The sequence below is a fragment of the Rutilus rutilus genome (genome assembly GCF_951802725.1).
Source record: "Rutilus rutilus genome assembly, chromosome: 1".
Classification (NCBI taxonomy): Eukaryota; Metazoa; Chordata; class Actinopteri; order Cypriniformes; family Leuciscidae; genus Rutilus; species Rutilus rutilus.
In genome coordinates, this window is record NC_140209.1 from 2,660,156 (window position 1) to 2,673,352 (window position 13,197).

General features: G+C 41.9%; 1 protein-coding gene across 1 annotated transcript in view; it reads right to left on the reverse strand.

Annotated features, from left to right (window-relative positions):
* Window positions 1-7,578: 7,578 nt before the first annotated feature.
* The window catches only part of LOC311299283 (uncharacterized protein), a gene marked incomplete at its 5' end in the record, with an annotated part of 43,550 nt that continues 37,931 nt past the window's right edge, over window positions 7,579-13,197 (reverse strand). Inside the window, 2 exons of the mRNA XM_084422771.1 lie at window positions 7,579-7,758; window positions 7,870-7,950. Of these exons, the coding sequence (XP_084278897.1) occupies window positions 7,703-7,758; window positions 7,870-7,950 (137 nt within the window). The 3' untranslated portion in view covers window positions 7,579-7,702. The remainder of the gene's footprint in view (window positions 7,759-7,869; window positions 7,951-13,197) is intronic.

Genomic DNA, 13,197 nt, shown 5'->3' on the forward strand with positions numbered 1-13,197 from the left:
CTGAATTGTTTATACGTACCATTGAAATTGAACGAAGTGAGCAAACAGCTGGCAAATGGCTGACACAAATGAATACAGTCTCTACCATGGAAAGTGAAAAGAAGAAATGGACTCAAGAATTCAGAATAAACAACTGCACACTTACCTTTAAGCTAGACACAGGAGCAGAGAGGACCGTGTGGTCCTTTAAAGACTTTGAGAAAACCTCTGACAAGAAAACACCTCTGAAGAAGTCAAACTGCACATTAGTTACATATTCTGGCCACACGATGGAGACAAAGGGTAAAGTAAGGCTCAAATGTGGTTACAAAGACAATGAGTTTGACCCAGAATTCCACATTGTAGAAGAGGATTCACCAGCAATCCTAGGAAGAGAAGCGTGCTCAAAACTCGGACTGATTAAAAGAGTGTACAAAGCAGAGAACAAAGACCAACCTGACATTCTGAGTGGATACCAAGATGTGTTTACTGGTGTAGGATGTGTACCAGGACTGCCCCACATACAGCTCAGCCCAGATGTTGCTCCAGTCTTAAGACTTAATTTTGTCTTCAGGGAAATCCTGGAAAACTTGAAAAACGCAATGTATGCAGTTCTGTCCTACCCAATCAGAAAACTCCATTTCTCACAACTCTGTTTCCAGGTACGAAACGATGGGATGGTTCGCCAGTCCAAACCCGGGATAAGAGTCCACAGACAGGACAGGATTCAGGATCACAGCAGCAATTTTTTCAGACACTCACAAAAGAGAAAAATAAAACACAAGAAAAAAACCCGGCCTTGCAAAAACAAAGCCAAAACAATCATCAGTAACTCATTCAAATAAACAGTTTCTAATGACCAAAATGCTGTTTCAATTATTTGGATATAGACAACACATACATGCTAGTCACCATGTGCTTGATTAACACACTAGAGTCTGTGTACAGAGCTAGCAAAGCTAGCAGCGCATGGCACACACTTCACAACAGAAAAAATATAATCTTTCAAACATTTAAACATAACTATATGCACTCACAGATTGTATTAGAAAACACTTAAAGCATTTTCAAACATTTTTTATATCACTCATCACTTTTTCAAATGTATTTTTCACATTAAGAGTGCAAAAACAGTATCCACATTACCTAAATACATCTCTTATGAAGAAATTGGTACTCACCGAGGAGAAATATAAATCACAGACAAAAAAAAAAAAAAGTATTTTCTCAAAGAAACAGTTTTAGTTCAGATCCTATCACGTCAGTGTCTTTTCTTCTCGTCGCGTTCAGATTCACATCGCACTCTTCTCAAAGCGTGGGCTTTTTAAAGAATTAATACCTCATAAATCTACTTCTCAACTTATTAATAATCTATTGCTGGATTATTAAACAGTTTGTTCTCCCTCAAATCACTCAATCGCATCTGCTCTCACTCTCGTGTCGTTCGCAATCTCTCTACATTTCTGCTTGTGCGCGATCTTTTGGAACTCTCCAACAGGGGGCGGGGCTAACCTTTCACCTCACCAATCAGGAATCAGTTCAGGAACCTTTTCTTTCTTTTGGGATTATTATAAAATAAATACCTTATACTTCATGTTCTTTTCTTACTATTAGTTTTATAGCAATATAAATAAAATAAAATAATAATAATTATTAATATTAGTGACCAGAGTTAATGGCCTGGGTTACATAAATCAACTATTTAAATGTACGTTCATACATATTATTCAGACATATTGTAATATTTACTTAGTGTGTCAATTATTAATGGTTAATTCAGGTAGTTATAAAGCATTTAGTTGTGGTCAGTTAACTGTTTTTGTGAGCTCATCTAAAGTGAGGACTAGTTATGCCTTGTAAAGCTTTTACAAAGGAGATTTTACAGTTATCTTCTAAACAGAAAAAGGAAACAAACACAACACAGTGATACAGAACACAGAAATATTTAAGATTTATACATTTAGAGTGTGTACATTTAAATAGTTTATTGTTTACTTACACTTTATAAGTGATCACTTTTTAAATAGTGTGGCGTTAGCCCATCTTGCTCCTGTGTTTTTTCCTGTTCCACCAAGCCATGGCATTTGGGAGTACGGTGCAAAATAGTCCCGTCCCAAACCGAGGGTAACGCCCCCTAAGTATTCTCCACGCTTGTAAACAATGGGGCGGTACTTCCGCCTACGTCCAGCGTGACCTTTCCAACGTGATTACGTAATGCCTGGTGCGTCACACACCAGCTCAAGACGAACAATTGTGGTTAAAAAGTATATACATTTTTATTTATTTTTGGAAAATGAGCAATCGTTTCACTAGATAAGCCCCTATTCCTCAGCTGGGATCGTGCAGAGCCCTTTGAAGCACTTCAGAGCCCTTTGAAACTGCATTGATTTGGAAGTCCATTGTGTGGAGAAAAATCCTGAAATGTTTTCCTCAAAAAACTTAATTTCTTTTCCACTGAAGAAAGAAAGACATGAACATCTTGGATGGCATTGGGGTGAGTAAATTATCAGGAAATGTTTATTTTGATGTGAACTAATCCTTTAAGTAATGGGGGAATGTAGTGTTTGTGTATTAGTCAGGAGATGACGCTGTAGTCCACATGTTGTCACCTATAAAAGGTGTAGAGTAAGAGCTGAAGTGTGTTGTACATGCTGACCATTATGTAACATCTGACACTGTTGGATTGCTTTAGGATTTTAATAAATCTTTAAGAACTGAGAACTTTCTTGGCCTCATGCTTACCAGGATTTAAACATTACAACATCAGCAATTGCTGGTATACTGAAAATCTCTGAACACATCTAGGGCCCTATCTTGCACCCAGCGCAATTGACTTTGTACACCGACGCATGTTTCATTCCTATTTTGCACCCGCGCAAAGCGCGCTTTTCCCTCCACAGAAGCACGTCGCTAAACTAGGGAATGAACTTGCGCTCCCTGGGCGGTTCAGCGCAAAAAAGGAGGCGTGTTTTGGCGCAAACGTTCCCTGGTGCTATTTTACTGTTCCATAAAACAATTGCGCCACTGGCCAGAAAAAACCTAGTCTAAAGTCAGTGGCGCGTTGCGCATTGTTCATTATGCTATTTTAAGGGCGCATGCTTGACCATAATGTATAGAGTGCACAACGCTCATACACTGTGATTCTCTAATCTACACAGAAGCAGCAGTTTTCATTTTTGCAAATCATATTATTACAAACGATAGATAGATAGATAGATAGATAGATAGATAGATAGATAGATAATTTATTATAAATATAATAATTTATTATAAAAGCATACATCTAGCTTACACATTTACCCACATTATTATATGCCTGTTTAGCCGAAGCTAATTTGGGTGTGTTTCTCCCATCCCCAATGTCACTTCTCTCTCTTTTACGGCCGTGACGAGAGCGTTGCTCTCCTCGGCTGTGAACCGCTCTTGACGCGCGCCTGGCAAATCCGCCGTTATAATAGCAATACGCCAAGGAAAAAGTGCGTCTGCTCTTAAAGGGAATGTGAGATGATGCTCTGATTGGTTTATTTCACGTTACGCCCAAACCACACCTATGAATAATGAAGCTACTTCAGACCAACCCCTTTTAGATTTGCGCCCGGCGCAAGAGTCATTTATCCCGCCGGGAAAATAGCAACAGCGCCGAGACCCGCCCACAAAGTTACTTGCGCTTTGCGCTTTGACACTTGCGTTTCAGATCGTTAAAATAGGGCCCCTAGTGTGTGTAATCAGAAATGTCCTGTATCTGATCATCTCTGTGCATCTCAAGTGTATGGACGTGTACGGGATTTTCACACACAGGTTATACACATTAATTTTCACTGAAATTTCAAATATGCTAAAAGGAATTGGATTGGATGCAACCCTCCAATAGCGCGCCAGGTGGATAAGCCAGTTTGTGATTGGTCCCCACAGATTCGTAACGGAAGCAGGATAGAAGAATGTACAGGTTTCCAGCCTGAGCTGGAAAAAAGAAAAAAAAAAAAAGAAAATACTCACATATTACACATACACACCATTATAAACGAATTACTCATACTGGGCTTTAGCTCAAATAGTGCCCTTCTCTTTCAGCATAGACATTTAATAAACAACATATTGACTAAATGCAGTTTGTTTAAACCAGTATTTAACTCAATTTGACATTGATTAAAACACACACACACACACACACACACACACACACACACACACACACACACACACACACACACACACACACACACACACACACAAACATGGATCCATTATACACAGCATGTTCTCAGTAACACAAGAGACCAATAGAACGAGTGGGGGCCCCAGGCAAAGTTAATCAATGAGGCCCTTTTTTAGATATATGTATTTTATACATGTTTTATGTAATATATACGATTTTATTGTAAATATATCTTTATACATTATATTATTATCCAAAATTCAAAAAGTAGTCAAAACAGAACATCTAACATTATGTGCTTATTATGTGCTTACAACATTATGTGCTTGAAATATCAAGATGCGCTATTTTTGAGACGCGCTCCAGTTCACGGAGACCATGAAAGCGCACCCTGATTGTTTTATTAATAGTATTAAGATTCAGCTTGTGTCAAAATGATTGATGGCTTTTTAATTAATTATGATTGATGGGTTTGACCTTTTGACCTTAATCATTTCAACATTATACTTTTGAGTATACATTCATACATTGAGGTAGTGAAGAAAATTATAGACTGGCATAACATACATAAAGTAAAACAATAACGATATTTACAGACGGTCTAACCAGAATAGAAAATCGTGGCAGGCTATCATGTTTTGCTCTAGGTATAGCTGACCAGACTTTCAACTATTTCATCAATGTCAGTTTTTGCATTTTTTGACACCTGTGACACACAGAGATCTGTCACAAATGTAAACATACAGAGTATTTCGGTGACTCCGAACTCGTCACTACATACACGCAACACATCCAGAACTTTTCTGAGGATTCAATCGGCTCTTTGCCGTTAAAAAACATGGAGGTAACTCATCTGTCCATGAATTTGTCAGACCTCTTACGACATCCGTTTCATTTTTGAGATTTGTTACATGTTTGATATCCTGCGCACAATCGTTTTTCATATCACACGCAGCATCGATGATCCTGTGCATCAAGCCAACCATCTGGCCTCTAAAATGATCTTTAAACATACTGTCTAACGTAGCTCTTAAACGACACTCTTTGCCCGTGGCGCACTCCCACACCTCCGGCTGCTTGTGCACAGCATCGCCAGAACTCAACGGCAGTCGCTCTCCATCAGGTTTTGCGTCGCCATTTCAGAAGTTTTTAGATTTTTCTCTTTAACAAAAAGAGCCTCCAAAATCGTGGAGGTCAGAGGTCATGCTTCCTGCTACAGTATCATCAGCTCTCCCCAAAGTCTATTAAAGCATATAAATCTTTCGATGCCTATAACTGTACTAAATGGTCACGTACAAGACTTGTGTGGTAGCCTACGATCCGCAGTTCTGCCTAGCTATAAGAACTGAGAACTTTATTGGCCTCATGCTTACCAGGATTTAAACATTACAACATCAGCAATTGCTGGTATACTGGAAATCTCTAAACACATCTAGTGTGTGTAATCAGAAATGTCCTGTATCTGATCATCTCTGTGCATCTCAAGTGTATGGACATGTACATGGTTTTCACACACCTGAAGTTTCACTGAAATTTCCAATATCCTAAAAGTCCCAAAGTAAAAGTATGGGGTTAGGATTGTTGCATTATTCCAAATAAATAGATTGAGATTCACAAACAAATGTAAAGAGATTCACAAACAAATGTAAAGATATTCACAAAAATGATCAAATTCACAAATAAATAGATTAAGATCCACAAATAAATGTAAGAGTTTCACAAAAATGTATAAAACTCACAAGTAAATAAAATGAGATTTACAAATTAATAAAAAAATTAAACAAATGTGTTTTGTCACGAACACAACTCTGCCTGGCATTTATCTGTGAACCGCTATCTGTGCATCTGTAAATCGCTGCACGCATCTGTGGATTTTGAAACACTTCTAGCGTCAACATGCAGAAGAAGCCACAGATAAGTGGACTCCACCCACCGTTTACTCAAGCCAATCAGATAACAGCTACATTGCTCCAGAATAAGCAGAGAAAACTAAGGGGGGAAAATATACTAAACAATAGCAAGGATCCTCTGGAACAGCGGGAAGAACAAAACACCACTAAAATAGACAGATTAGACTGACACGACTGACAGAACGGTCAGAGGAGAACCTTGACAGAGAGAAGTGAAGAGAGAATGATCAGTCCCAGCAGACACAGATCACACTTATCAGACATCTTCTGTTTCTGTCAGTCTTCCTCTTCATTACATATAGTTACAGCTCCTCCTTTAAACATCATCAGCTCCTCCTGTGGTTATTACCTTCCTCTGTTCTGATCAACTGAGTGATTAAATCCTGCTAGAGTCGCTGTATAGAGACACGATGCCACAGTGAAGTGTTGCTTTACATGCGTATTGTGAACCGCACTATCTCAACACACATCTGCTCTGAACACAGTTTATAAGATATTCTTTTGCACACAAGAGCATTACTGTTAGTCTCCCTTCCTTATTTTAGCAGTTTCCTGAATTATAAAACAGATTTTAAAAGTATTGTAAAGTAATTAATAAATAGCATCAGCTTGGTAAAATAAACCTGCATTTGCACATGAGCGTCTATAAAGCAGATATTAACTGTCTTCAGGGAGTTTCTACACATGGATTATAACGTTCTGCTTTACTCTCTCCAGCCTTGAGAAATATATCAGATCCAGACTCCTTTATCCACACTACAAATGCTCTGGAAGATCTGGGATGTATTTCTCAAGCACCACTGATTTAACTTCCGCCTCCCTGAACTTCTGGACCACTTTGCTAAAACACTTGAACGAGTCGTTTTCGACCAACTATCTACATTTCTCACACAGAACATCCTCCTGGACAACAACCAGTCTGGCTTCAGAAGCGCCACTAAACTGAGACGGCCCTGCTCTCGGTTATTGAAGCTCTGAGACTGGCAAGAGGAGCCTCCGAATCCTCAGTTCTCCTCTTGCTGGATCTGTCTGCTGCTTACAGTTAACCACCAAGAAGAGCATCTCAGGAACAGTGCTTCAAGTCTGACCTCTCAGTGGGTCCTTCAGGGTGTCGTGAGGTGTTTAAGACCCAATATCTAGCTCTCGGTTATTGAAGCGGCTTCTCAACTACAACTCGCTTCAGTGGACTTACAGATACATTACCAGCTCATGAAGGGGAATTAACATATTCCTAACAAACATCTCAGGAAAGGAGACTTATTAAACACAACTGCAGAGGTTTATTAAGAAAATTATAGCAATCATTCAAAATGAAAAAAAATGCTAAAAACAGGAATGAACAGACAAGATCCAAGAATCCTCAAATCAGCTCCATCACACAGAACAGAGAGAGATTATACAGTCTGAGTCTGTCCATTACTGTATTAATATTATATTTAAAAGCAGTTTACATATGAAGCGCAAGAGAATGACTTTCAACACTGTAGGCAAATATATCCATAAAATCCATATGAATGAAAATAAATCTGGCTTTTTATATGTAAAAAAAAGTTTTTTCTCTGTTTTTTCTCTGTTTTCAATAAAACAATGAACAATCCTCTGTAAGTTTCTGCTATTGTAAATATTGCTGCAGATTGGCTCTAAACTCATCAGTATTTTATTCTAATATTGTCGGCATCTCTATTTCCTCTGGGTGCTTCGAGTCCTTCCTCCCTGCAAAATAAAAGCATTGACTGACCTCTCGTATGTGTTTTTATCATGATTGCTGATTGTTCCAGATCAGATGAGTGTGAATCATCAGATTGTGTGCGGCTCAAAACTCACCAGCTCTTCTTGCACAGATGATCTGAAGAAGAATCACAGTAGGAGCAGCAAACACTGCCATCTCAACAATAATCACAATCACTGCAGGAAACATGAGAGGAAGAAGAGAAACTGTACATGACTGAAGTCAAGGGTATTCAACTATCAACAGTTATTGATGAAGCATTTACAGACTGACTGATAGTTTAATGTTATAAAGCTGTCAGTATAAATGAACGTGTCGTACCTCTGTATAATGATAGAGCAGTCACACTGACTTCAGTTTCTGATGCTGTATCAGCTGGATCTGTGGATCACCTCTGTTAGTTCAGTTCAACACATAATGCCACATATACACAACATCATCATCACATAATACTGGAGCTTCACATCACAGAAATGATGAATATGTGCACGAGTCTGTCATCTATTATCTTCTTACTTCACTCTCAAGCTGTCAGGAGGAGAATGACTATCGCCATTGACCAAAAATAAATCTATTTATACAGTGATCATGTGATCATGAACCTTGTGTAGGAGCTGCTGCTGTAGTTCGGCTTGATTTCTTCTCAGCATCATCTGTAGGACATTAACATCATATGTTCATATCGATCATCACATGCAGTTTGTGTTCATCATCACAGTTTACAGTGGCAGTAGTTGAGAAGAGACTGTACTGTATTACTGTATTACTGTGTTACTGTATAATTTATTCCTGGTTTATAGGAGAGTGAAACACAGTTGAGCTTCTGCAAATAAACCTTCAGCTTGAATGAAGGACATAAGCCTTATAATTCCTAAAGCCGACCTCCTACATGGGTCATACTAGGCTTTAATACACTCGTCTGATTTATGCAATATATCATGTATGACCCATGTAGGAGGCCAATATTGGGAATTATAAGGATTGTTATGCAGTTTATGACTTTGACCACTAATATTTTACAACTCCAAAACGTATGAAGCCATCAGAAAGAGTAGAGCCAATCTGTGGAAGTTTTCACAAATCTGTCAGAAAAGAGTGTTTTCTCACCTGAATACTTGACAGTGTATCTGACTGAGGTCTCCAGTTGATTTCTGCGAGTAACCTGACATCTCCACTCTCTGTTGTCATCTTCATTCAGGAGTGTTGTAGTCAGAGTGATGATACAGAGATCTTGATCTGATGATGATGATAATATCTGATATCTGGAGTCTGTCTTCAGATCAACACCAGTCTGATTCACCCACAACAGCTTAACTCCCTCAGAACTGACAAAATAATAACAGGAGTATAGAGAATACAACTGACAGGAGAGAGTCACAGAGTGGCCTGGACTGATCTCAGTCTGTGAGGATGAAGATGAAGATGAAGATGAAGATGATGGAGACACTGAAACTGAACACAAGACACAAATCACAGACTCTTCAATCATCATCTGAGTTTAAAGGGAGAATCTGCCCTTTTTAAATTGACCACATAATCATAAACTTACCATGAAGAACATGCAGATAAAAATCAGCATCAGGTCCTTGTTGTTCTCCATTCACATATTGTTCGCAGGTGTATAATCCATAATCTTCTACTGTGACGTTCTTGATGTTCAGAGAGCAGTCAGACTCCAGACTCAGTCTCTCATGTCTCTCTGTGTCGTTCTTCTTTATCCCTCCAGTAATCAGTTTAACTTCTGCTGGATGTCTGTTAGAGTAGATCCATGTAGTTGAGTTGCAGTCAGAAAGAGCATTATTACAGGACAGAGAGACATTTTCACCAGAACTGATGAACACATCCACTCCACTGGTTCCTGAAACACAGTATATCTCAGTGTTCATTAAGATATATATTAATAAATGAAACCATAAAACACACCAGGATAAAAAGCAGAAGTTTTAAATCATAGTATTTTTCCTGACTTAAAGCAAACAACACACTCTCCAGAATAAACTATTAGTCTTTATCAGAGAGCTGTTCAAATCACTGACACACTCTTAATATGAAGATAATTCTTCATCATCAGATGTTTGAGTGACACTATGTCCAGTATCAGGAATAATACAGTATGATCTGTGTGTATCAATACACAACTCTGAGATCACAACGTGAATGTGTGCAAGAATAAACTGAGCATGTTCAAATGAACTCTTTCCAGACTAATTCCACTAAATGTCTTTAGAGAAAATACAGATTTCTTTACCTGTGAGAAGTGAAGAGATAATGATCAGTCCCAGCACACACAGATCACACTTATCAGCCATTTTCTGTTTCTGTCAGTCTTCCTCTTCATTATATATAGTTACAGCTCCTCCTTTAAACATCATCAGCTCCTCCTGTGGTTATTAACTTCCTCTCATCTGATCAACCATCACTGGTGAAATAAACATAAAGCCTAATGTTGCAGTGCATGATGGGAACCACCAATCAAAGCTCATCCACGTCTCCCAAAATAATCATTATTGCTAATATAGCGTATAACTGTTGAGCTGAGTGAACCTGAAGGTAGTGATGGTGAGATGAAGCTTCATGAAGCTTTAAAGCTTTCCAGCCTGATGTGTGTAAAAGTGGTTGATTTCTCCAGGTTTGGAATGCACACAGCGACACCTGCTGGTCAATGCTAATATCATGCAGATATCATGGTGTGTTATGGAAATTAATTTGACTTCATGCAGGGCTGCCAATGCTGAGAATCAGGCAATCAACACTTTTCACTCGCTCTCACGACACACATCCAGTTTCTCACGCAGAGGAAAATCATGAAGCAAAGAGGACTGATATGAAACGTCTCGGTTTCGTATGTAACCCTCGTTCCCTGAGTAGGGAGCCTCTCACCTTCGAGTATACAAAACGAGCCAATGGCAAGAAAATGCCATGGGTCTGCGGAATTTGCATAGGATAAGTCCGCCCCACGTCGTAGTTATATAAGGAAGTACGCTGGCAACATGCAGATATGTTTCTTCGCTGAGGAGCCGAGACTGAACTCCGGCGTTCCAGCGGAAGTGGCAGGGAGAAGTGTCAGGGAGACGTAACGTCTCCGTTCCCTACTCAGGGAACGAGGGTTACATACGTAACCGTGACGTTCCCTTTCGTGGTCACTCCGAGTTACGTCGGATGACGACGAATGGGGTCCCCAGTCTAATCACGCCACCTCGGCTGTCTTCCAGTGCCCTGCGTAAGTCTGAGCTCCCTGCCGTGAGACTAGCACAGACAAAGGAGTCCTACTTAACACAGGAATACCAAGGTACACTGGGAAGCATATCTCAATGGAAATATGCAATTACGCCCAACCCGAGGGGGGGGGGGGGGGGGGGTGCGCTTGGAATACACATATGACCCCGAGGGGCTGCATATGGAGTATCACTGGGGTGTCCAGCCGCAGGTGGAATATTTCAACCCCAGGGGTGGCAAGGTGGCTTGTCGAGGGAAAGACACATGCTCAGAGAGGCTTACAGTGGAAATACACATGTGGGGGTCGCCCAGAGGGGGGAACCATGCACATGGAGGCACCTAGTCAAGCGCGAAAGCTGCCGATGGCATAACTCAGGCGTTGACGTTGACAGTGCTGGAGGAGACTCAGGGCTTATTAGGCTCACCTGAGGAATATATCGCACGTATCCTGTCCGTGGAGAGGAATGGCGAGCAAGCGAAGACACTTGAGCAGAATCTAGTACCGGCTAGTTGAAGCGAGTACATGAGAAGAAACTGGCTCCACTTGGAGATTATAGAATCTCGCGAATGTGTTAGGTGTCGCCCAGCCTGCAGCTCTACAAATGTCTGTTAGCGAGGCGCCATGCGCTAGAGCCCAAGAGGATGCCACACTCCGAGTGGAGTGGGCTGTCACACCAAGGGGGCATGGTCGACCTTGCTGCTGGTATGCCAAAGCAATGGCGTCCACTATCCAGTGAGACAACCTTTGCTTGGAGAGAGCCTTTCCCTTCAGCTTCCCACCATAACAGACAAAGAGCTGGTCTGAGGTCCTGAAACACTGCGTTCTGTCTATGTAAGCAGGGAGGGCGCGTACTGGACAGAGCAGTGCCAAGGCTGGGTCTGCCTCCTCCAAGGGTAGCACTTGCAGGTTCACCACCTGGTGGGAACCTTGGGCACATATCCAGGCCGGGGTCTCAGGATCAACTGAGAGTTAGCCGGCCCGAATTCCAGGCACACTTCGTCAACTGAAAATGCCTGCAGGTCCCCTACCCTCTTGATGGAGGCCAATGCAACCAGGAGCGCTGTCTTCATTGACAGGAACTTAAGCTCCACTGATTGCAGAGGCTCAAAGGGAGCACTCTGCAGGGCAGTTAAAACCACTGAGAGGTCCCAAGAGGGTACGAGGGGAGGACGAGGAGGATTCAGTCTCCTCGCTCCCCTCAGGAACCTGATGATCAGGTCGTGCCTTCCCATAGACTTACCATCAACTGCGTCGTGATGTGCGGCAATGGCGGCAACATACACTTTGAGGGTGGAGGGAGACAGCCTTTGCTCTAACCCTTCTTGCAGGAAGGAAAGCACGACACTGATCGGGCATTTCATGGGTTCTTGATGTTTAGAAGAACACCAGTTGACGAAGAGGTTCCACTTCAACGCGTAGGCATGTCTCATGGACGATGCTCTAGCGGAAGTGATGGTAGCCACCGCTGGTGGTAGGATACTCAAACCTGCGTCGACCCGTCCAGGAGCCACACGTGGAGGTTCCAAGATCGGGACGAGGGTGCCATAGGGTGCCCCGTCCCTGAGAAAGCAGGTCCTTCCCTCAGAGGGATTGGCCAGGGAGGTGCTGTCGCGAGGAGTATTAGTTCTGGGAACCAGGTCCGGTTGTGCCAATATGGGGCAACCAAAATGAATAATACAGTGCGTCCCCTGTGCCTGTGCGTCCCCGAACTGTGCGTCCCCGAACTGATCCCAAATCAGCTGAACCGACTGGGGATGAAGTCTCCATTCTCCAGGGAGAGGCCGAAGCCGAGACAGCTCGTCGGCCGCAAGGTTCAGGTCTCCTGGGATATAAATGGCTCGAAGCAACCTCAGATGCTTCTGACTCCATATGAGGAGGTGGCGAGCGAGTTGCGACATATGGTGGGAACGTAGACCACCTTGATGATTGATGTATGCTACTGTTGCGGTATTGTCTGATCGGACTAGTACGTGCTGACCCCTGAGCAACGCACAGAAGCGGTGCAGGGTGAGACATACAGCCAGCAACTCGAGGCGATTGACATGCCAAAGGCGCTGGGGTCCTGTCCAGGAGCCCGCGGCAGCATGTCCATTGCACATGGCGCCCCAACCTGTGGTGGAGGCATCTGCTGATACAACAACATGCTGTGAAACTCGTTCTAAGGGCACTCCGGCCCGTAGAAAACTGAGGTTCGTCCACGGGGTGA